The sequence below is a fragment of the Eremomyces bilateralis genome, assembly GCF_010015585.1.
Source record: "Eremomyces bilateralis CBS 781.70 unplaced genomic scaffold P152scaffold_4, whole genome shotgun sequence".
Lineage (NCBI taxonomy): Eukaryota > Fungi > Ascomycota > Dothideomycetes > Eremomycetales > Eremomycetaceae > Eremomyces > Eremomyces bilateralis.
In genome coordinates, this window is record NW_022985070.1 from 1,497,251 (window position 1) to 1,516,049 (window position 18,799).

The 18,799-nt window shown below is 56.4% G+C and overlaps 10 protein-coding genes across 10 annotated transcripts; 3 read left to right on the plus strand and 7 right to left on the minus strand.

Annotated features, from left to right (window-relative positions):
• Positions 1-1,208: 1,208 nt before the first annotated feature.
• Positions 1,209-1,747, minus strand: P152DRAFT_471863 (uncharacterized protein; the record flags this gene model as incomplete). Its single annotated transcript, XM_033681106.1, has 2 exons — positions 1,209-1,222; positions 1,483-1,747. 2 exons carry the CDS (start codon positions 1,745-1,747, stop codon positions 1,209-1,211), a joined length of 279 nt encoding a protein of 92 aa, XP_033536878.1.
• Positions 1,748-2,072: 325 nt separating this feature from the next.
• Positions 2,073-2,477, minus strand: P152DRAFT_250201 (uncharacterized protein). The gene is made up of 2 exons (XM_033674700.1): positions 2,315-2,477; positions 2,073-2,254 (listed from the first exon to the last, which is right to left on the minus strand). The coding sequence occupies exons 1-2, from the start codon at positions 2,381-2,383 to the stop codon at positions 2,111-2,113; spliced, it is 213 nt and encodes a 70-aa protein (XP_033536879.1). The 5' UTR covers positions 2,384-2,477; the 3' UTR covers positions 2,073-2,110.
• Positions 2,478-2,571: 94 nt separating this feature from the next.
• Positions 2,572-3,562, minus strand: P152DRAFT_471864 (glutamate-cysteine ligase modifier subunit; the record flags this gene model as incomplete). The annotated part of the gene is made up of 2 exons (XM_033681107.1): positions 2,572-3,487; positions 3,540-3,562. The coding sequence occupies 2 exons, from the start codon at positions 3,560-3,562 to the stop codon at positions 2,572-2,574; spliced, it is 939 nt and encodes a 312-aa protein (XP_033536880.1).
• Positions 3,563-3,821: 259 nt separating this feature from the next.
• P152DRAFT_250331 (clathrin coat assembly protein ap19) lies at positions 3,822-4,741 on the plus strand. The gene is made up of 4 exons (XM_033674701.1): positions 3,822-4,071; positions 4,124-4,157; positions 4,210-4,327; positions 4,375-4,741. The coding sequence occupies exons 1-4, from the start codon at positions 4,061-4,063 to the stop codon at positions 4,659-4,661; spliced, it is 450 nt and encodes a 149-aa protein (XP_033536881.1). The 5' UTR covers positions 3,822-4,060; the 3' UTR covers positions 4,662-4,741.
• Positions 4,742-5,569: 828 nt separating this feature from the next.
• Positions 5,570-7,254, plus strand: P152DRAFT_506075 (mitogen-activated protein kinase MAF1). The gene is made up of 3 exons (XM_033682464.1): positions 5,570-5,709; positions 5,880-6,767; positions 6,840-7,254. The coding sequence occupies exons 1-3, from the start codon at positions 5,704-5,706 to the stop codon at positions 6,918-6,920; spliced, it is 975 nt and encodes a 324-aa protein (XP_033536882.1). The 5' UTR covers positions 5,570-5,703; the 3' UTR covers positions 6,921-7,254.
• On the minus strand, positions 7,249-8,249 carry P152DRAFT_412540 (DNA glycosylase; the record flags this gene model as incomplete). Its single annotated transcript, XM_033676985.1, has 2 exons — positions 7,770-8,249; positions 7,249-7,743 (listed from the first exon to the last, which is right to left on the minus strand). Coding segments are annotated over exons 1-2 (699 nt in total), but the record flags the coding sequence as incomplete, so codon positions are not given.
• A 210-nt stretch (positions 8,250-8,459) lies between these two features.
• On the plus strand, positions 8,460-9,749 carry P152DRAFT_456300 (kinase-like protein). Its single transcript, XM_033678968.1, has one exon. The coding sequence runs from the start codon at positions 8,563-8,565 to the stop codon at positions 9,469-9,471; it is 909 nt and encodes a 302-aa protein (XP_033536884.1). The 5' UTR covers positions 8,460-8,562; the 3' UTR covers positions 9,472-9,749.
• Positions 9,545-10,464, minus strand: P152DRAFT_471868 (HAD-like protein; the record flags this gene model as incomplete). The annotated part of the gene is made up of 2 exons (XM_033681108.1): positions 9,545-10,333; positions 10,408-10,464. 2 exons carry the CDS (start codon positions 10,462-10,464, stop codon positions 9,545-9,547), a joined length of 846 nt encoding a protein of 281 aa, XP_033536885.1.
• A 341-nt stretch (positions 10,465-10,805) lies between these two features.
• P152DRAFT_456301 (t-SNARE) lies at positions 10,806-12,556 on the minus strand. The gene is made up of 3 exons (XM_033678969.1): positions 12,066-12,556; positions 11,463-12,005; positions 10,806-11,407 (listed from the first exon to the last, which is right to left on the minus strand). The coding sequence occupies exons 1-3, from the start codon at positions 12,177-12,179 to the stop codon at positions 11,045-11,047; spliced, it is 1,020 nt and encodes a 339-aa protein (XP_033536886.1). The 5' UTR covers positions 12,180-12,556; the 3' UTR covers positions 10,806-11,044.
• A 158-nt stretch (positions 12,557-12,714) lies between these two features.
• P152DRAFT_480315 (uncharacterized protein) lies at positions 12,715-18,795 on the minus strand. The gene is made up of 2 exons (XM_033681758.1): positions 18,617-18,795; positions 12,715-18,572 (listed from the first exon to the last, which is right to left on the minus strand). The coding sequence occupies exons 1-2, from the start codon at positions 18,685-18,687 to the stop codon at positions 13,004-13,006; spliced, it is 5,640 nt and encodes a 1,879-aa protein (XP_033536887.1). The 5' UTR covers positions 18,688-18,795; the 3' UTR covers positions 12,715-13,003.
• Positions 18,796-18,799: the final 4 nt, after the last annotated feature.

An 18,799-nucleotide genomic window follows, 5' to 3' on the forward strand; every position in this document is an offset into this window, starting at 1 on the left:
GGTGTCCCGTTGGTGGGGTCACGGCCGTTATAACTGAAAGTGCGGTTGATGCAATCGACAACGATAGGAATTGAAACGTGGACGTTGAACTATGGTTGGATGCTTTGGTGATGGTGATGGAGTGACTTTGCTTCGGTGTGGATTGGGAAGAAGTACATGTAACCAAGTGATGGTAGACTGCTGCCCCGTTCGGGTGCTCGTGAAGGGGAAGTTGAAGTTGAAGGAAAGTGACGATGCGGTAGGATGACTAAGCATCATCACCTATCCACCTCACCCATCCACCTCGATCAACTGGTTCTAATTATCATTTCTAAGTTCCACCCCCGACTAACATGCACTGAACCGTCCATTCGCGCGTCTTTACATCCATCCAAACCTTCGACGTCCACTCCCAAGCAAACCGCGGCCTCGAGCACGTCACTCCCTCCGTCAATCCACCGACGCGGCGGTCAACCCCGGCGCCCATGGACAATTGATATTGATTCCCACCATGTCCTCGACCAGCAACGCCGTCCCCGGCGCCCTCCGCCTCAAAGGCCGCGGCGTCGACAAGAAGAAGAAGAAGAAACGCCCGAAGCCCAACGACGCGACCACCCCCGCAACTCACTCGAACCATGCGGCAACCATGAATGAACTCCCAGCGACGGAGACAGGCGAGGTAATGAAGGGTGAGGAGGGAGGGAAGGGGGAGCGGGAGAAGAAGGAGGTGGAAAGGTTGGAGCGGGAGATTGTGGAGGCGACGCGGGCGGGGATGAGCGGGCGGACGGAGGCGGAGAGGCGGTATGAGGAGCGGAGACGGGAGCGGGTATGTTTTCCCTAACTATCCCCCGTGGCTTTTACATCTCGGTTTGGTGGTTTGAACGAGGAGATGGCGTGCTGACGGTTGTAGATGGCGGAGCGGATGCGGCGCGAGGGAGCGAAGACGCATAAAGAGAAGGTGCAGGAGTTGAATCGGTATTTGTCGGGGTTGAGTGAGCATCATGATATGTGAGTAGTCGTGGAGGGCTTGTGGTTTGTGATGCGTGCTAATGGAGTTAGGCCGAGAATTGGACCTGGTTAAAGACCGGACGATGGGATCGATGATGCGTGGTATGGCCTAGGGTTCTACTGTATTGATGTGCAACTGGCGTTTGGAAAATCGGTTGGGAGTTAGGGAGGGTTTATGATCGGTGCCTGACTCGACATCATGAAGGGTTAGGCCGGATGATTCAAGCACTGATATCTGGTGAAGGGTTAGGACGGATGATTCAAGCACTGATATCTGGTGAAGGGTAAAAGTGTGGTATTGCTTTTGTACCTGATGTGTTAGAGTAGATGGTACTCTCCGTACCACGACTAGAAGCGCCTAGAGGGTCAAAATACAACCACCCTAGTTAACCCGCTCGCGAAAGACTCAGTCCAAACCACTCCTCTCCCCCCGTCCATTATAGCCCCCCTTTCCGTTCAATCATCACCCCGCCACATCAGGAAGCTCTCCCTGACCATTCACCGCCATGACGGTCGCCTTCCGCGTCGTCTCGTCGTCCGCATACGAGTTCTTGCCCTTCGAACTCCCCACGCTGCCGTTCCGGAACACGTTCCACAATATCGGCCGCCGGGGATGGTGGTCGCTCGCGGCGCTCCGCGAATGGTTCTCGACCGCCTGTGCGGCCCAGAGGGCGGAGAACGGCAGGGAGATGGCCACGGCGGTGTAGATCAGCGCGGCGAGCTGCGGTGCGGTCCCGATGTATTGGCAGACGATGAGCATGATGAAGGTGGCGCCGATTTACGTGCCGTAGTCGATGCAGGACCTGCCGCCGTGTTGAGGAAGTCGCGGAGGTCGGCGAGGGGGATGATGAGGGTAGTGTTGCCCGAGAGGAAGGAAAAAGATTGGTTGAAGGAGTCGATGGGGGTGGTGGTGTTGGATGTCATGTTGTTGGTAGTCTGCTTTTTGGGGGTCTTGTTTGCCAGAAATCAAGACCGCTTGGATGGTGATGTAGAAGATTGTATTTGCAAGAAGAAGAAGAAGAAGCAGAAGAAAGGAGGAATGAAGTGACTTAAGAAAGATTGACGGTTGAAGGAAAGGCGGATATTATATCGTTGTAGTAAAGCCAATATGGCGTTGACAATACTATGGGGGACAATATATAGCAGAGCATATGGACAATGCTAAGCCAGGCGGATGCCTCTGTGACTGAATCCAACTCAGGAGGCGTATCGCGAACCGGATGCATAGAGCAGCTAAGATGAAGGTTTCAGGGACAATGCTAAGATTCTGCTATTGTTCATCCTCTTAATATTGATCAAATCTTAATCATGTCTTGTATGCCCCTACCAATATTCCGCGACTGGGGACTGTCGTAAATGGACAGTGGCTATCACAGTCATTTTCCGTGCTAACCATCTTCTAGTAATGTGATGTGTGTGATCCTGGGTGGGGTCGTTGACAATCCGCTTGAAGCGACGCCACCCAGGGGAACGATTCGCATTCACCACTGCTGTCGATACCAAATGGCTCTGTGTATAAAACAGAATCTTCAATCTCGGCATGTGTCGGATCGTGGTGGAAATGGCGGGACTCCATCTCCACCCTCAGCTGACGTTGGCGACGGCGAAGTACCCTTTGCTTTCGACGACCCCCCGATCCTTGACCACCGCAGTGTATTTCACCACAAACTGCGGTTCGACATTGCCAGTCAAGGCGGGATTCACCTGGCTCAGTTGGGACAGTAGATCCACCCCGGCATCCGTCGGACCCAGCAGTTCGGTCAACGTCCCTCGCGGCAGGACGTCGGTGCAGTCGTTATGCGTGAGCAGCTCGATCGACTCCTTTTTCCCGAACATGATGAGCTGTTTGGGAACGACGCAGCAATCTCGCACATTGATCTGGTCGACGGCGGGCTTGACCCGCACGTTCGGGAGCAGGCGTTGCAGACGGTTCGTCCCAAACTCGGACAGTCCCAAGCTCTTGATCGAGCCGTCCTCATACAGCTGTTCCAAAATCCGCCACGTCTGGCTGACCATGTCCACTTCAGCCCGGGTGGCATCGTCGTCGGCCACCCCGTTCTGTAGCGGCTCCTCCTCGTCCTCGTCGTCCGCGTCGAAGGTGATCCCCGGAAACGACACGATCAGCAAGTCAATGGTGGAGACGCGCAGCTTCTTGAGGACCAAGGCGATCGCCTCGCGCGTGTGCGCGCATCGTAGTTCCGTGCCTACGCCCGGGAGGTAGAATAGCTTGACGGTGATGTCGTATTGCTCTGGGTCTTCGCTTAGGCCGGAACAGGGGGATTCGAGCGACGGGACCGATATCTGATCACCGTCGGTCGTCGTCCATGCGCTGAGGGGGAGGTTGGAGACGTCGTCAGGCTTGGTGTCGCCGTTCTGGTCGGGGTCGACGGCGGCGTCCTTGGCGGCTTGGATGTTAGAGCGGAGGGAGCTGATGAGTTCCAGGTTGGACTTTTCGGCATGGGATTGGCGGATGAGAGGGGGGCCGCCACTCATAATATTCCTAGATCATGTTAGAAGTCTCTCTCGAGCGGAAAGCAGGTGTGGTGGCTCACGATGTGGACACAATGAGTTTCATGATGGCAGTTTACAGGAGGTATCCTCTACGCAACCGAAATTGACCGCTCAACTAAGGCAGGTCATGAACCCAGGACATGTAATTACGGTCTACCGTAGACAGTAACTGGAGTATTCGCTATTCACAAAGTTTGAATGGAGAAGCCGAGTGCAGTATATAAAGCGTAGGCGTAAACATGCACGATGCCGATGGCGGGCATATCGGACATGCTGACACAGAAAGCCGACATTATTCCTTCCCCTCTATTGTCCACCAGCACAACAGTGACAGCACAGACTCCCACACGCAGAATCTCTCAAGCTCAACGCTGTTAGTTCATCCACCATCACCAAATATTCGCTGCTACCATTTAACAATTAACACCCCATTACCATTCTGCTCGCGCCTCACACTCGACCTCCTATTAAACTGCTCCACCACCGGGACCGTCGTTGACCTTCTAGCCTCGAAATTTGGAGCGATCGATATACGTGTTGGATTCTACCAGGCCTCGACGAGATGGCAATCAAGTAACTGAGCCGGTTTATCGAGACTGCACCCAATGGCTGATCAATGATTTAGATATCTCATTCTCCTTTCGAGACAGGGCAAAGTGGTATGCTCTCCAGGTTGATTTCTTGCAGCAGACGACAGCTGACCGGCATTAGCGATTAGCTAAATGGTTCACAACCCTTTCCCCCAAAGACAAGGCGAAGATCGTGAAGGATGTCTCTCAAATTGTTCTTGCACGCCGAACTCGAATGTGCAATTTCCTCGAGTATAAAGGTACGGGATACGACGTGTTTCATGCATCCCAGTCTGACCGTCATCAGACACCAAGATCGTCTATCGCCGCTATGCGTCCCTCTTCTTCATCGCCGGGTGCGACTCTACCGACAACGAGCTTATCACCCTTGAGATCATCCATCGCTACGTCGAACAAATGGACAAATACTACGGCAACGTCTGTGAGCTGGACATCATCTTCAACTTCCAAAAGGCCTATTTCATCCTGGATGAGCTGCTGCTTGCCGGTGAGCTGCAGGAAACCAGCAAGAAGAACGTCCTGCGGTGCATCGGCCAGCAAGACAGCCTTGAAGACATGGAGGTGAGCCCATGACCGTCTCTTTCCCTGGCTTGGAAACTGGGCCGCATTTGTATTCACCTCCGACAAACCCACCGGGTACTAAGATTGCATTACTTCACTGTAGGCCGAAGAGGACATCGTCACCAAGATCATGTAATTGAGGTGCCCCAAGAGAACGAAGTACGACCTGATCTTGCACGACCATTTCCCCCGACATTTACTGATACATTGGACTTTAGGAGGAACTCGCATTTGAGCAGCAGCTAAAGGACCTTGGGTTCCTCTGAGATGCTGCCATTTCTATCAGGAGTCCTTTATGGACCCTCCGAACCCAACCATCGACTTTGCTGCGGTCGTAAACTGCGCAACCTCAAGTTCCACCGGAGTGGAACACTACGATCGATCGATGTGGTACTAATCCCGCAGACTCTGCGACATGAATTATCATACTCCGATCACGGTTTCCTTTATGATACCCAATATACGAAGAAAGACTCACTGTTCACCACGTGTTGGGTTGGTGGTCATGGCTGGATCCGGCAGCGTACCGGTGCGGCAAGGTGAATGGAACTTGGAGAGCTGCATGACGGACTGATACCTGAGAATGGTGGATGAACAAGAGAATGGAGATATGCCTTCCCTTTGTCCAAGACCCCAAGACTCCAAGTACCTACTGTCAAAGTACCTGCTGCTGCACCTCAGTGTCTCATCAACGCATTTGCTTGTTACACTTGCTTATGTTGCTAGTCCACATGAATGGAGTGCCTGAAGTGAGGCAGGTGCGGCATGGTCGCTGCCTGATTGGCTGCATGATACCTGTCTAATTCGCTGCCAATGAATCATCGATTTCGTTGGCTGGATGCGTGGCTGGATCACGTGATGCGCCGTCCATCCGTGGCCGTATCTCCCGTCATGACATCTCCGCTTCGGCATACAGTCACTCTTCTCAGTCAATTCCCATCATTCAGATCCGACAATACAACACCTTCATTCGAATCACGCCCTATGGCTTTGGTCACTTCTGCTCAGCTCGTGTAGGCGCAACGCCTGCACTGGGCTTGGTTGACTTCTAACAATGAAGGTATGCGCTGACTCCTGCTGATGCATACCCGACCATATCGGGAATTCATTATCACAACACATCGCGGCCGCCGAGTTCGGGGTTGCGTTGGTTGTGGTGAACCCGTTCTACTTGAAATCGCGAATTGTCGGCGTTATCGCCACTGTTAAACCTGGGCTGACCGAGACTAGTATCTGCCGATTCGCGAGCTGGAAGACGTCACCACCGCCTTGAACTTCGATACAGCGGACTGCCACGTGATCGGAGGCTGCGACCTGTATACGACCAAGGCTGCTGGCAGTGACAAGAAGCTCTACAAGGAGATCGAAGATTCCCTGGAATCCCAACATGAGACCCTCCTCAAACTCTCCGTTTCCCTCTCCCCACCGCAGGCCGAGTCCCTCGGCGCATCGTTGAATCTCTCCCGCTCCAGCGCGTTCGGTCCGCTGAGCCAGGTGTCAAGCCGTCGCACCTTCGCATACTTGATCGCGACGCTGAATTCCAGCCATCCCGACTATGACTTTTCGAACATCCTTCGACCGTCGGACTTCCGACGGGAGCGGTACTTTACCGCCGTCACCAACCGGATCGACTCGACTATCTACAATCTGCGACCGCGGCCGGTGACGGTGCTGCAGGGTGCATCGCAAAGCACCACTGGTAGCAGCGCATGGGGACCGCGGATGTGGCGGCTCATCGACAATGAGATGGACCTTCGCTCCTGCGACGTGTACACGTATCTGCCGGAAGAAGACCCCTTCCAGGGCGAGGAAGGCGCGATCTGGAGCATCCATCATTTCTTCTTCAACAAGCAGAAGAAGCGAGTCTGCTATATCCACCTTCGCGGCATGAGCATCATTGGACACACCCCCTTGCGCGCGCCTATCGCGCCCACGCCGAAGAAGAAGCGACGTAGCTCTGTCTATGACGACGGCGCGAGGAAGCGCGCGGTGTTCTGGCTGGGCGAGCGCGCGGGGATCGACTACGCCGACGACGATGACGATGACATGGTCATCGATAACCCGGGCGACGACGAAGTCGACAACGACCTAGACCTCCTAGATCACGAACATGCACTAGTCAGCGATTCTTCCAGCTCGTCGCTACAGTCGATGCGGGGTCGGAGGCGAGGGTCGGCGACGGTGAGCGAGACCTCGTCACGGCGCAAGAACCGGAGCGGCGTTCGTGCGATGAGCGAGTCCATTATGGAGACAATGGAACTTGATTCTTAGGATGGGACGGATGGGGGTTGATGAGTATCCGATTAATGACGGTTCGGGGTTCACGGGATCGGCGTCCGGTGGCATAGGTTTCGCGGGCGAGAAAGGCGGCATCGGAGAAGGTCAAATTGCCTCGTTCATCCATGGTTCGCTGGTGCCGCAGTTTGGGTCTGTATATTTCTGTGCGTCGATGCCTACGTAGCTTGCGTTATTAATGCTATGGTATTCTTCTCGACGATCGGGAGCTCGGTAGTCCGATATCCTCCATATCTACCAGTTTGGTCTCCTCCTTAATTTCCTTCTTGATCGCCTGACCCGCGTCTCCGTTCGTCGTGATCGTCTCCTTCTTTACCACGCTGCTCTTCCCCTTCACCACCTTCGCACTCGGGCAAAGCCCCTTCTCCGCCAACCCACACTCTCCGCACCGCGGCCGCACCGGCGCGCAGATGGTCTGCCCAAACCCCACCAACAAATGATTGATCTCATTCCACTTATCCCTCGGCAACCACCCCTCCAACGCCTTCCGCGTCTCCTCCGGCCCCTTCGTCCTATTCCACCCCCACCGATTCGTGATCCGATGCACGTGCACGTCGACGCCAATCCCCTCGTCGCGACCCCACGCCGCCGACAGGCAGAGGTAGGCCATCTTGGGGCCGACTCCGGGGAGGGACGTGAGGCCGACAATGGTAGCGGGAATGTCGGAATCGTGCTCGTCGCGGAGGATGGCGGCGGTGCGGAGGATGTACGCCGTTTTGACGTTGTGGAAGCCGACTTTTGCGATGAGCTCGTTTAGCCGCGGTGCGGGGAGGGCGAGGATCGATTCAAGGTTGAAGCCCTATTCCACCACCGTCAGCTCCACACACTATCCACCCTATCTTCTTCACATACCCCTGGCACCTCCTCCCGCAACCGCCCCATCGCCGCCGCCGTCACCACGTCCTTCGTCTGCGACGACAGCATCAGCGCCACCAGCGTCTGGAACCGCTGGTCGCGCGCCGAGGCCGTCGGATCCGCCAGCGTCGCACATCCCATCGTGTCGACTGGCGCGACTATGTCCGCCCGCATCGCTTGCGTCACGGCGTATACCTCTTCCCAGCGCGCTGGAGCGGCATGTGGCTCGGTTTTGAGCGCTTTGGTAGGGCGGGGTGTCGGTTTTGGTTGAGCTTTGGGCGCCTTGGTGGGGCGGGGGATAGGTTCTGCTTTGGGGAGGGGGGAGGAGGAGCGTTTGCGTTTGAGGTATGGAGAAGAGGTGGTGGTGTCGGGGGTGAGAGGTGTGGAACGCGTGGTTCGACGGGTGGTGCGGGGGGTTAGGGCGGCGTTGAGCTGGGCGGCTTCGCGGGAGAGGCGGGAGGTTCGCATGATTGAGGATGGGGATGTTGTTGTAGTGTTGATGGGGTGGTTAAGAGGCTATAGAATTGGAAAAGGGGTGTTACGGGGAGTTGGATGAACTGTGTTGATGTCGCATCATAAAGTTCATCAGACCCCTGTTCATCCCCGGATTTGCATTTTCACCCCCACGGTGAATGGTTCAGGTCAGAGTCACTCGGTTCAGACAACACTCAGCAGAGACAGATTAGAATCTCCCTTAAGTCACTTTAACATCAAATCAAATCAACGACCATATCCATGTCGAATTGAAGAACTACCAGCAATCATGACCTTAACCACGGCCGCCGTCACCACCGCACACACCCTCCCTCCCCCCTTCACCTCCCCCACCTCTCCTCCCCTCGACCTCCGCGTCCAAGGCGCTGAATCCCTCCTCTACAAAACCACCCTCCTCACCCCCTCCCTCCCCTGCGCCCTCAAATACCGCCCCCCCAAAGCCTACCGCCACGCGACCCTCGACCGCCGGCTCACGAAAGCGCGCCTACTCGCGGAAGCGCGGGTGCTGGTGCGGTGTCGCCGCGACGGGGTGACGGTACCGGGTGTTCTGGGGGCGGATTGGGAGACGGGGTGGATCGCGTTGGAGTGGGTGGAGGGGAGAACGGTGAGGGAGGTGTTGGATGGGGTGTATCATGTGCGGGAGCATCGGGATGCGCAGAGTGCGGAAGAGAAGGAAGGGAAGGAAGGGATTGAGGGGATAGAAAAGCAGCTGTTGGGGCTAATGAGGAAGGTTGGCGTCGCCGTGGGGAAATTGCATTCGGTGGGAGTGTGTCATGGGGATCTTACTACCAGCAATTTGATGCTGCGGCCACGGAAGAAGAAGAGGACGACACACCCAGGTCATGATGCAGCCGAAGCGGCAGAAGCAGCCGAAGCAGATATCGCGATGGAGGCCCTCCGAGATGCCCAAGCGCAAGAACCAGAACCAGAGCAAGAGCTAGACGGCGACGTGGTGCTCATCGACTTCGGCCTTGCCAACCAAACCGTCCAAGACGAAGACAAGGCCGTCGACCTGTACGTGCTGGAGAGGGCGTTTGGGAGCACCCATCCCCAGGCCGAACATCTCTTCCAGGAAGTGTTGAATGCGTATGGAGAGAACTACAAGGCCGGGCAGACCGTGCTACGAAAGTTAGATCAGGTGCGGATGCGAGGGCGGAAGAAGAGCATGCTCGGATAGAAGCCTGTGTCTATGATATGCGAGGATCAGGTCTATATATCCATGAAGTCATCCTAATCATCCAACGACAAGTCTACAACTTCGACCTCCCATCATCCAACAAACTCAATCCCGTCAACTTCTCCAGTTCCTTCACCGCCTCCCGATTCTTCCCCAACGTTACCTTCACCGTCTGCATCCCCAGCTCTCTCGCCCCCTTCAGGTTCTGCCCTATGTCATCAATAAATACCACCTCCTCCATCCTCACCTCCCCCTTCCCCTCCCCCCTCCGCACCCGATTCATCTCCCCCACCGCATACTCATAAATCCGCGGATCCGGTTTCCGCATCCCAACATGCGCGCTCGACACGAACACCTCGAAGTTCTGCTTCATCTCTCGGACTTTCTCCTCCGGCGACCCCGCCGGATGCGCCAGCTCCGCGCTGAACGGCACCCCGTCCGCGTCCACCACCCCCGGCGGATACGCCACCGTGTTGCTCAGCGCCGCCAGCGTGAACCGCCCGGACGCCCGCAGCTTCAGCAGCGCCGGATACATATCGCGGTCCGGGGCGCGGCTCATCTTCATCATGGTCCAGAAGAGACGCTTCGCGTCGATGTCAGGGACGGGAGGGACGTTGGAGCGCGATGGGGCAGCGCTCTTCTCCTTTGTCGTGTGCCGGATCCAGTATTCGGCCCATAGCGCGGGGTTGGTGAGGTCGGTTTTGAAGGTCGCGAAGAAGGCGTCGTCGAGGGGGATTTGGCCGGTTTCGATAAGCGACCAGGCGCCGGTGGGGCCGGAGCGGGAGATGGCGAAGTTGACGAAGCCGGGGGGGATACTGTTGGCGAGTTCGTAGTCGAGGATAGCTTGCATTGGGGAGACGACCTGCGGATCGTCAGTTGCAAGTCTCATGGGTTTGGGGAATGCTGGGGGAGAGGGGAAGGAGGAGGAGGTCATACCAGAACTCCGCCGACGTCGAAGAGGATGCATTTCACGGGGGGCGGTTGGGGAGACATGGCGGCGTTTGAGGCTCGCGGTTGGAAGGAGCAGGAACCATCATGGCGGTGTTTATATCTTGTGTAGCGCCTGGTTGCGGAGGGTGGTGATGATCGATACAGCATTAGCCGGGCTTGATTATACCGAGGAACCTTGACGACTCGACGAATAATACAGCTATGTGGCCTGAGGCAGTAAGGCGAATATCAACCTTTGGTGCTGCTCAATCTAAGGACATGATCTCTGACCTATGTACTACCATTAGTGACTAGACTTGTGAACGGTCACACTGGATCAAACGATGAGGATTATCCTATATAACTCCTATGCTCCTCTAGCTGCACAGGAGCACGTATTAGTAGTAGTGTGATGCTGGCCGATATACAAATGAATCATCTCCTAGAAAGCCCCGTTCGACCGCTGTCTCTCCCGTCCAACAAAAGAAATCGTCGGTCTCCTGTCCCGACGTGAACAATGATCGCAAAAACCTCGTCTCATCCAAAATCAATACAGTGCGGACGAGGCGGGCATCGTCACCACCCAGCTCTCCCCATCTCGCGACTTTGACCGCCCCCGTCGACCGACGTCTTCCCCATCGCTCTATTGGTTATTATTTTTCGACGACCCCTTCCCCACCCCAAAATACAACCCCAGCACCAACGCCAAGATAACCACAATCAGCACGCAGATGCCCAAGCACCACCACTTCATCTTCCGCGCCCGCCGCGCCGACCTGATTCCGGAGTCTAGCTGCTTGTTGCCGCCCTCCACGTCCGTGCGCACCTTGTCCGTCTGCTCCTCCACCTGCGCCACCGCCTGGTCCTGCACCACCACCGCCTCTGCCAGGTCTTGGAAGAGTTGGGCGAGCTCGCCGAGTGTGCGCTCGATGCGTTGGATGTCGTTGTGGCGGGCGCGGACGGCGCCCAGGACGGAGGAGGCGTGTGCTTGGCGGTTGGAGCGGAGCTAAGGGATGTTAGTATGAGCGTGAGGAAAGTGAATATATTGCAGAGGGGCTTACCGCGGTCTGGAACACGCCCTCATTCCCCCAATCCGCATCGGCGGCCTCCTGCACCTCGTCTTCCGTCGCGGTAGGGTTAACGATCCGATACTGCCGCGCGATGGCATCCTTGTACCGCTGCCGATACGTGCTCTCCTCGCGCTGAAACTCCTCCAGCTGCTGCTTGAACTGCTGCTTCAGGTTGCGCACCTGCGAGTGCTTCGTCTTGTTGTCCCCGGACCGCACGGCGTCGGTCTCCAAGAACTTGATCTGGTCCTTGATCTGGCTGTTGAGGACCTGCGTGTTCTCGACGACGGTGTCGATCTGCTGGCTCATGGTGCTGTCGGTGGAGGAGAGCGCGCGCTGGTGCATGGTGGCAATGTTGGAGATCTGTGTGGACAGCGTGTTGATGTCGCCTTTCGTGGCTTGTATGCGCTCGAGGAAGTCGGCGTCGCTAAGGATGTTGGGGCGCGTGGAGCCCGTCTGCCCGGGGTTGACGTCGTAGGCGGCGAGATCTGGCTGGCGTCCGGGAGCGGCAGCTTGGTTGTTACCGCTTGGGTTTGGCTGCAATCGATTAGCATGTTGATTGCGTGGTGTTTCTAATCCCGTGTCCATGTCACCCACCGAATCGCCATATGGATTTGACCCGCCGTAGCCACCGCCATAGCCTTCATTTTCTGAGCCGTACGGGTTCCCGCCGTACTGACCGTACGACTGCTGCTGCCCTCCGTAAGACATGGCCGCGGAAGAATGCGGTGGGAAGTTCGTGGAAAGTGTCGAGGTTGACGCAAGGACGACTCGGGACGGGGGCGCGGACGGTCAGCGACGGAAAAGGGATGGGGAGACGGGGGTGGGAACGATGCTCTGCAACCAGGTGTAATGGTGTCAATTCCTTTCTCCTATTGCCTGCTTGTTGGATGATGTTCGCGTAAATATGGTGTGGTTGGAATGGTGCGGGTGTTATGGGATGATGGCGATGGGATGTAATCTTAACCGTCAGTCAGCTCCAGCAGCAGTAAGAGTTTAAGTGGTGACTTGGGGGTTGACGAGAGATTGGAGTGTCAGCCACAGCTCCACAGCTAAACACGCATCAGCCACAGAAAAACATAGCACCAGTGTGGCGTAATCTCGGAATTAATTCTGCAAGGCAATGAGGCAATAATCGCACTTGGGCCTCGACCCCATCGCTTGAGCTTCGCCATCCAACAACACGTACGTATACCTACGCGTGTACCTAATTATAGGTAACTATTACGTGCATATCACAAAGGTATTGAGTCTTCATGCGTGGATTGGTATCTGTCTATGAACACCTGCTTTTGTATCATCCGCTAGTTCCCGTGTCTGTGTTCATTTTTTTGGCCCAATCGATCCTACGTACCACACCCATTAGCATGCATGATCCAACGCTCACCTCACCAACCGAGCATGCACAGTAGTCAGTAAGCAAAGAAGCCGACGGAGTGGCAAGGATCAAAGGCTCCTTTCGCATAAAATACCGCTTCATCCCGCATCCGTGATATTCCTAACCCTTTTTGGGACCAAACGCCAATGCCCCCCGTTCATCCTCCCCCGTTCGCACTCTCCGCCAACAACACCATCGCCTGCTGCAGCTCCTGCACTACCCGCTCCTCCAACCGATTCTCACTCCCATTCTCCCCCTTTATTGCCGCCATCTTCGCCAGCCCCACGTCCCCCTCGCTCGCCGGCACGATTCGCTGCCGCAAATACGCCCGGCTCGCCAGCCACGACTCCACGTCGTCGCGCACCGTCGCCCGGTCCCAGTCCAGCGCAGGGATGTCCGCCGCCACGACGCCCTGCACGAGGCCGGCGGAGCGGCAGCGGTCGAGGAGCGCGGCGAGGAGTGCGAGCGAGTGCGTTTCCGAGGCTAGGTTGAGGGTCATGGTCCCGGGTCGCGTCTTGAGGATGCGGGATTGCTTGCTGTCGATGGTGGTGACGTTGCGGGCGAGTTGCCCGCGGAACTGGTTGAGGAAGGTGGCGAGCTCGGCGGCGATGGGGGGGCCGACGGAGTCCAGCAGGTTGAGACACAGCGGGAGGATGCCGCGGGTCCAGATCGAGTGGAGGCGGACTGGTTCGTCGAAGGGGCCCATGCCGTGCTCTAGGCGGAAGTACTTGGCCAGGTTAGAGTTGCTGATATTGGCGAGCACGCCTTCCACGGCCATGGACTCGGCGACCAGCGGCACGCTGGAGAGCTCCAGGAGGAAGAGCACGCTGAGCTCTCCGTAGATCGGGTCGCCGTTGATGACCAGCTTGTCAGACCAGGAGAAGAGCGTCGTGGCGCACCGGATCGCGCTCGCCGTGCTCACGAGGAGGGAGATCTGCGAATGCGATCGGCCCATCCCCGGCACGCGGAGCGAGAATTGGAAGATGGCGGTGAGGAGCACGAGGTCGCTCGGGTCGCATGATTGCGCGTCGTTGTGGACTTGTTTGACGAACGACTTCACCCCTCGGAGGACCACCTTGTCCATGATCTCAAGGGCCGTCGGGATCTGCGCTGTCCGCCTCTGGACTACTTGATTCCAGTCACCATCCGACATCCCGTCAGGCCGTGGCTGGGTAAGTAGCCGGAAGTTGGCTTGGATGGCAAGGAACAGGATCTTCAACGTCATCCGGACTTCGTCGACGTTGGAACCGGAGAAAGCGTTATCGAAGTCGTTGCAGGTATCTCGGAACGCGTTCCATGCCGCATCGAACAGCTCTTGCGTTTCCTGGTCCGACAACCCCGCGGCGACTAATCGTTGAACCACGATGAAGGACAGCTCCAAACGACTTTGAATGACCCGACCGGCGAGCTCAGGGGGTGAATTGTCGGATTTGTTCGCCTCCAAGCTCGACACCACCGCCGTCGTCAGTTGCCTAGCGGCACGCTCGTTCGGGGTAATGCTGCGACTCAGCTCGATTGCCAGCAGCTTCCACGCGCGAAGGAGCTGGACCTGGGACTCCACCAACGACAAATTCGCGTTGGCGCGCAACACCTCCGCTTTCAACCCATTCCCATTGCGGCCCTCCCACGCCTTCTCGTACCGGAGCAATTTCGCCGCGAACGGGATGTCGTAGAAATAGTTCCATCCCAGCTCCGCCCGGTACAGCAAGGTGCGTTTGAAATTCTGCAGGCTAGCGGGTCGGAAGACCATGTTGAAGTTGCGGTTCAGATTGGCGTGCAGCGATCGATTATACGCGATCGGCGACGCGCCGGCGCCCACCTGCGCGCGGACAACCTCGGACATGCCGGGGACCGGTCCAGTTAAGTACTCGACAACGCTGGGACGATCCGCGGAGGGCTGCGTCAGGCGGGCGACCAAATCGGCGCGTTTTTGCCGCGGTTCGCTGTGCAGATGCAACGCCAGGATCTCCACCGCCACCGAGATGAAACTCCACTGTTGCGCGGTGGTGACCACGACTTCGGGGGTGTTTAGCGACGAGGGTCGCGGCATGGGCTGGAGATGACGAATCAGCGCGTTGACGCAGTCTCGGTGGGCTGTGAAGGTGTCCATGGTCCACGCGTAGTGGGAGAACGCATCGCGGAGAAACGTAAGCATAGGAAAACCCCGGTGAATCGGCATCTCGTCGGCTTTCAACGCCTCCGCGGCGTGGCGGAGGACGTTGTTCCCTAGCGAGGCCTGCTGCCCTCCGCGAGACGCGTTCGCGCGCATATCGCGCGGTGACTTGCCCGTCAGGATCGCGATCGCGAACCACTGTTGCCGGGAGCTGACGACGGCCGAGAGGAGTTGCCATATGGCCTCTTCGATCGCAGGGTCCTCAAGTGGTCGGTTGAGCTGGAGCAGGGCCGCCAAGAACGACGTTGCGGTTTCCGAGCCCATTTGGCCTAAGAGGGACGCCGGTTCCTCGCTCGACTTGTCACTGCTGCGGATCATGGCTTCCAGAAGACACGCGGTGGAGTACTTGTGGGCGTCGCCGCCGGCAAAGAGACGCGCCAGAACGGGCGCCACTTTGAAGAGCTGCTGTTCCAGGAGGCTGGTCGGCATGTTCAGCAGGATTCCAGCTCGTAGCAAAATGGTGGAAAACTTGATCGCCGATTCCGTTTGTTTCGTCCATGGCTTCAAGGCCGTGACATCGGGGGTTTGCGACGGGACCATGCAGCCGTATGTCAGTGATTCCAACAACGGTCTCGTGAATCCACTGCTGTCGGAAGGGGCTAGGAAGATTTCAAGTAGATACTCGGCACTCCCCGCTAATGTTCCCGCTAACCGTTCTTTCGGGGCGGTTGCCTCATCGCAGTCATAGACATAGACCACGATGCGCTCGAACAGGGAAGTCAGCCGAGAGCCGATCTCCAACCTCTCATTCACATCTTGAAAGTTCCAGCTCCCAAAGGCCGAATAAACGCCAGCCAGCAACTTCACAGCCAGGGCGATCAAGTCTGAGATCATCTTTTGCGTGCTCATGGACGTCGTCACGTTGGGTGTACCGAACCGGACCACCGCCTTCGACGCCGCGTTTCGACTGACGGATCGGATCACCGCATCCTCCACGAGCTCCTCAAACAACCGAATGCACGCAAGGAGGAAGCCAAACTGTCCCGTGACCAGTTCCGTGGAGGTGACGATGGCGATGATGGCCCCGCCGCTGCCATCCGACCGGACGAAGCGGCTGCGCGAAAGCGGACCCCACACCCGTTCCGGAGAAACCGCCGTCACGATCGTGATGAACCGCAGACAGCTGATCAGAAGGTCGAGGGACCCGTCGAGGCCAGGTTGCTCGCACTCGCGTTGAAGTTGTTGCTCGAAGATGGCGAAAACGACAGAAATCAAGTCCCGCTGGTCGGAGAGGAGTGAGCGGCACTCGCCAAGAATGAGAAGCGCCTCCGTTTTCGGATCCACGTCTTCTTGGTTGTGGATATGCGGCATACGGAAACAGGCGTCCAAGAGGATAGTGATTGTCGATATTATGTCGGCAGCGGTGTCGAGCTGTAATTCGTGGTCGGCAAATGTCGGTCGTTCGTTGCAGTTTCCGAGCAACGTGCTGAGGTAGCTGGTGAGCAACTCGAAAGCCGAGCATGAGTACTCCCAGCTCGTGATATGAGGCGGCTTGCTCGTGAGAAGCGCGCCAACGGTTCCAGCATTCATGATGAAAGGCGTGCCACTTGCCCCGTTTTGGTTCGAATGTAGAAGAGTGCGTCTGACTTCCGTGAAAAGAGGTAGGTCGTAGAGAAGTCTCATGCCGTTCACTCCGTCTCGTAATGGGATGATTTCGTATCCAGCAAAGTTGGCTGGCAATCGGCAGGTGAAAGAATGGAGCTGTGAGAGGATCCCCCGAACCCAGAGTGCGCCTGGTGGATCGTTGTCCGGACACGGAGTTACAGCCAGAGCTTGGCAGAGCTTCAGAAGCGGAGAAACTTCCAGGGGAAATCGCAGGACGGCTTGGTCGAAAATCGCACGCATGAAGCCTCGTTGATCTTCTAAGAACTCGGTGATGATCTTGAAATCCGAGGCGTCCTTGACCCGATTGGCTTCACGGGCGTCGAGCGGAATCTCTCTAGTGAGTAAGCTGACCAAACTGTGGACTGGCTTATCAGAGGAAAGGATCGATAAAGTTGCTCCCAGTAAATCGGCCGAGTACTGTACGTAGGTAAGGCTATCTCTCACGAGAGATAGAAGACTCCTGCGAAGGGCAAGTCGGGTTGCCGTACCGCTACTCTGGGGGACCATGACATCTAAGCCATCCGCGATACCGGAAATGACATTCAGTATTTGGAACTGGTCGATGGAGGCGACGAGCAAGAGCGCAATTTGATCATCCTCTTCCGCATCGTCCCTCGGGTTTTGCACTGTGGAGAGCAGTTCGGCGACGGTCTCGTAGAATCCTTGGCCTGGGTCGGCGGTATCTAACGGCTGACTGGGACTCTGCTGTAGTCCTTGCTCTTGTGCTTCGGCGGCGGCGTCCTTGACTAAGAGCCCAATGAGGCTCCAGGCATAGATTGCCGGTATCGCAGGCTGCAAACCCGCATTCGAAGCGTTTACAATGACTCGATGGACGCTCTCCATGCATGTCGCGCTGGCAATGAAGCGTGTCTGGTCCTTATTGATGATTTCCGAGGACCGATCTCTCGCATGCTCCACCAAATATGGTCGGATGCCCTCCCCCCAAATCATTAGCACCGATGTACTTGACACCAGCAATTGAAGTTGATAGACAAGGCTGGCTGTCGACTCGAAAGGACCGCGGAAATGTGCGCCATCGAAGAAAGATGCCGATCCGAGGAAATCAAACCACGTCTCCACCATGGTGATGGAGCAAATGTCCCGCCAGGCAATAAGATGGACTAAGAGGATTTGCATAATGGCAACCATCTCGGAAAGTTGAAGCCAGGCCCAGGTTTCCGCAAGTTCGACCGCGCCGTTCTCAACCCAACGTTTCAACCACCCTTGCCCAGCATCCAAATTATGGTGTCGAACTTCGAGCCATGTCTTGCAAGTAGCAGTGAACCGCGACATCCTGACATGCGTGAATCCTTCTTCGTGTAAATTTCCCAAAAGTCGTTGGCCCAGGGTGGCAATCCACTCGTCGGTGCCAGTCGCGGATTTTGGGTCTCTGTAACCGAAAAAGTCCCGTTGTAATGGAATCGTTGAGACTCCATAGTGGAGGAGGAACTCCGTCACCTTGGTCAGATGGGCTCGCTCGGTCATATACAGCCGTAGAAGGTTGACTTTCCGCCGCTCCTTGGATATGGACTCGTTGTTCTGCTCTTCTTGAGAAATCAACGAGGAAGCCGAATTGATCGCGCCGATCGCATTCTGTATTCCCAGCACCTCCTCTTCGGTGAATCCGCAGAGAAGTTTTGATTGTGGACGACCCTGCCATTCCAGGATAACTAGGCGCAGAGCAGCGAGTTCGTCTATCTTGAGTTCTTCCGATAGCCAGATGGCATCCTCTTTGATCTCTTCAATGTTGTAGAGAGCGTTATCTCCCGGGGTGACGTTAACCGCGGAGGTTTTGGTGTCGAAAGGTCCTCTCTCCATGCGCATCGTCGGTTCGAAGGCATGACGGAGGAGACCATATGTGACGGGATCATTGAGGAAGCTCTGTACCGGAGTATCCTCAAGGGGGTTGCCCGAGCAAGTCAACGCCCAGTAGACGGATTTCCATGACCTGAACTCGTTAACAATGTTCTGCGACCCTCCCAGAGCACTTACAAAAGTTGAGCTCCTCCAGTAAGACATTTGTTCAGCGGAGGGAAATACACCTCCACATTTTCAGGTTCCATAGCGCAAGGAAAGGCGCTTGAGGATTGTGATTACCGTTCCATGAATTTTGTTCGTGGAATGAATAATCTGGGAGAATAATCTGGGAGGGCTTTATGGCAATATAGTTGCTTG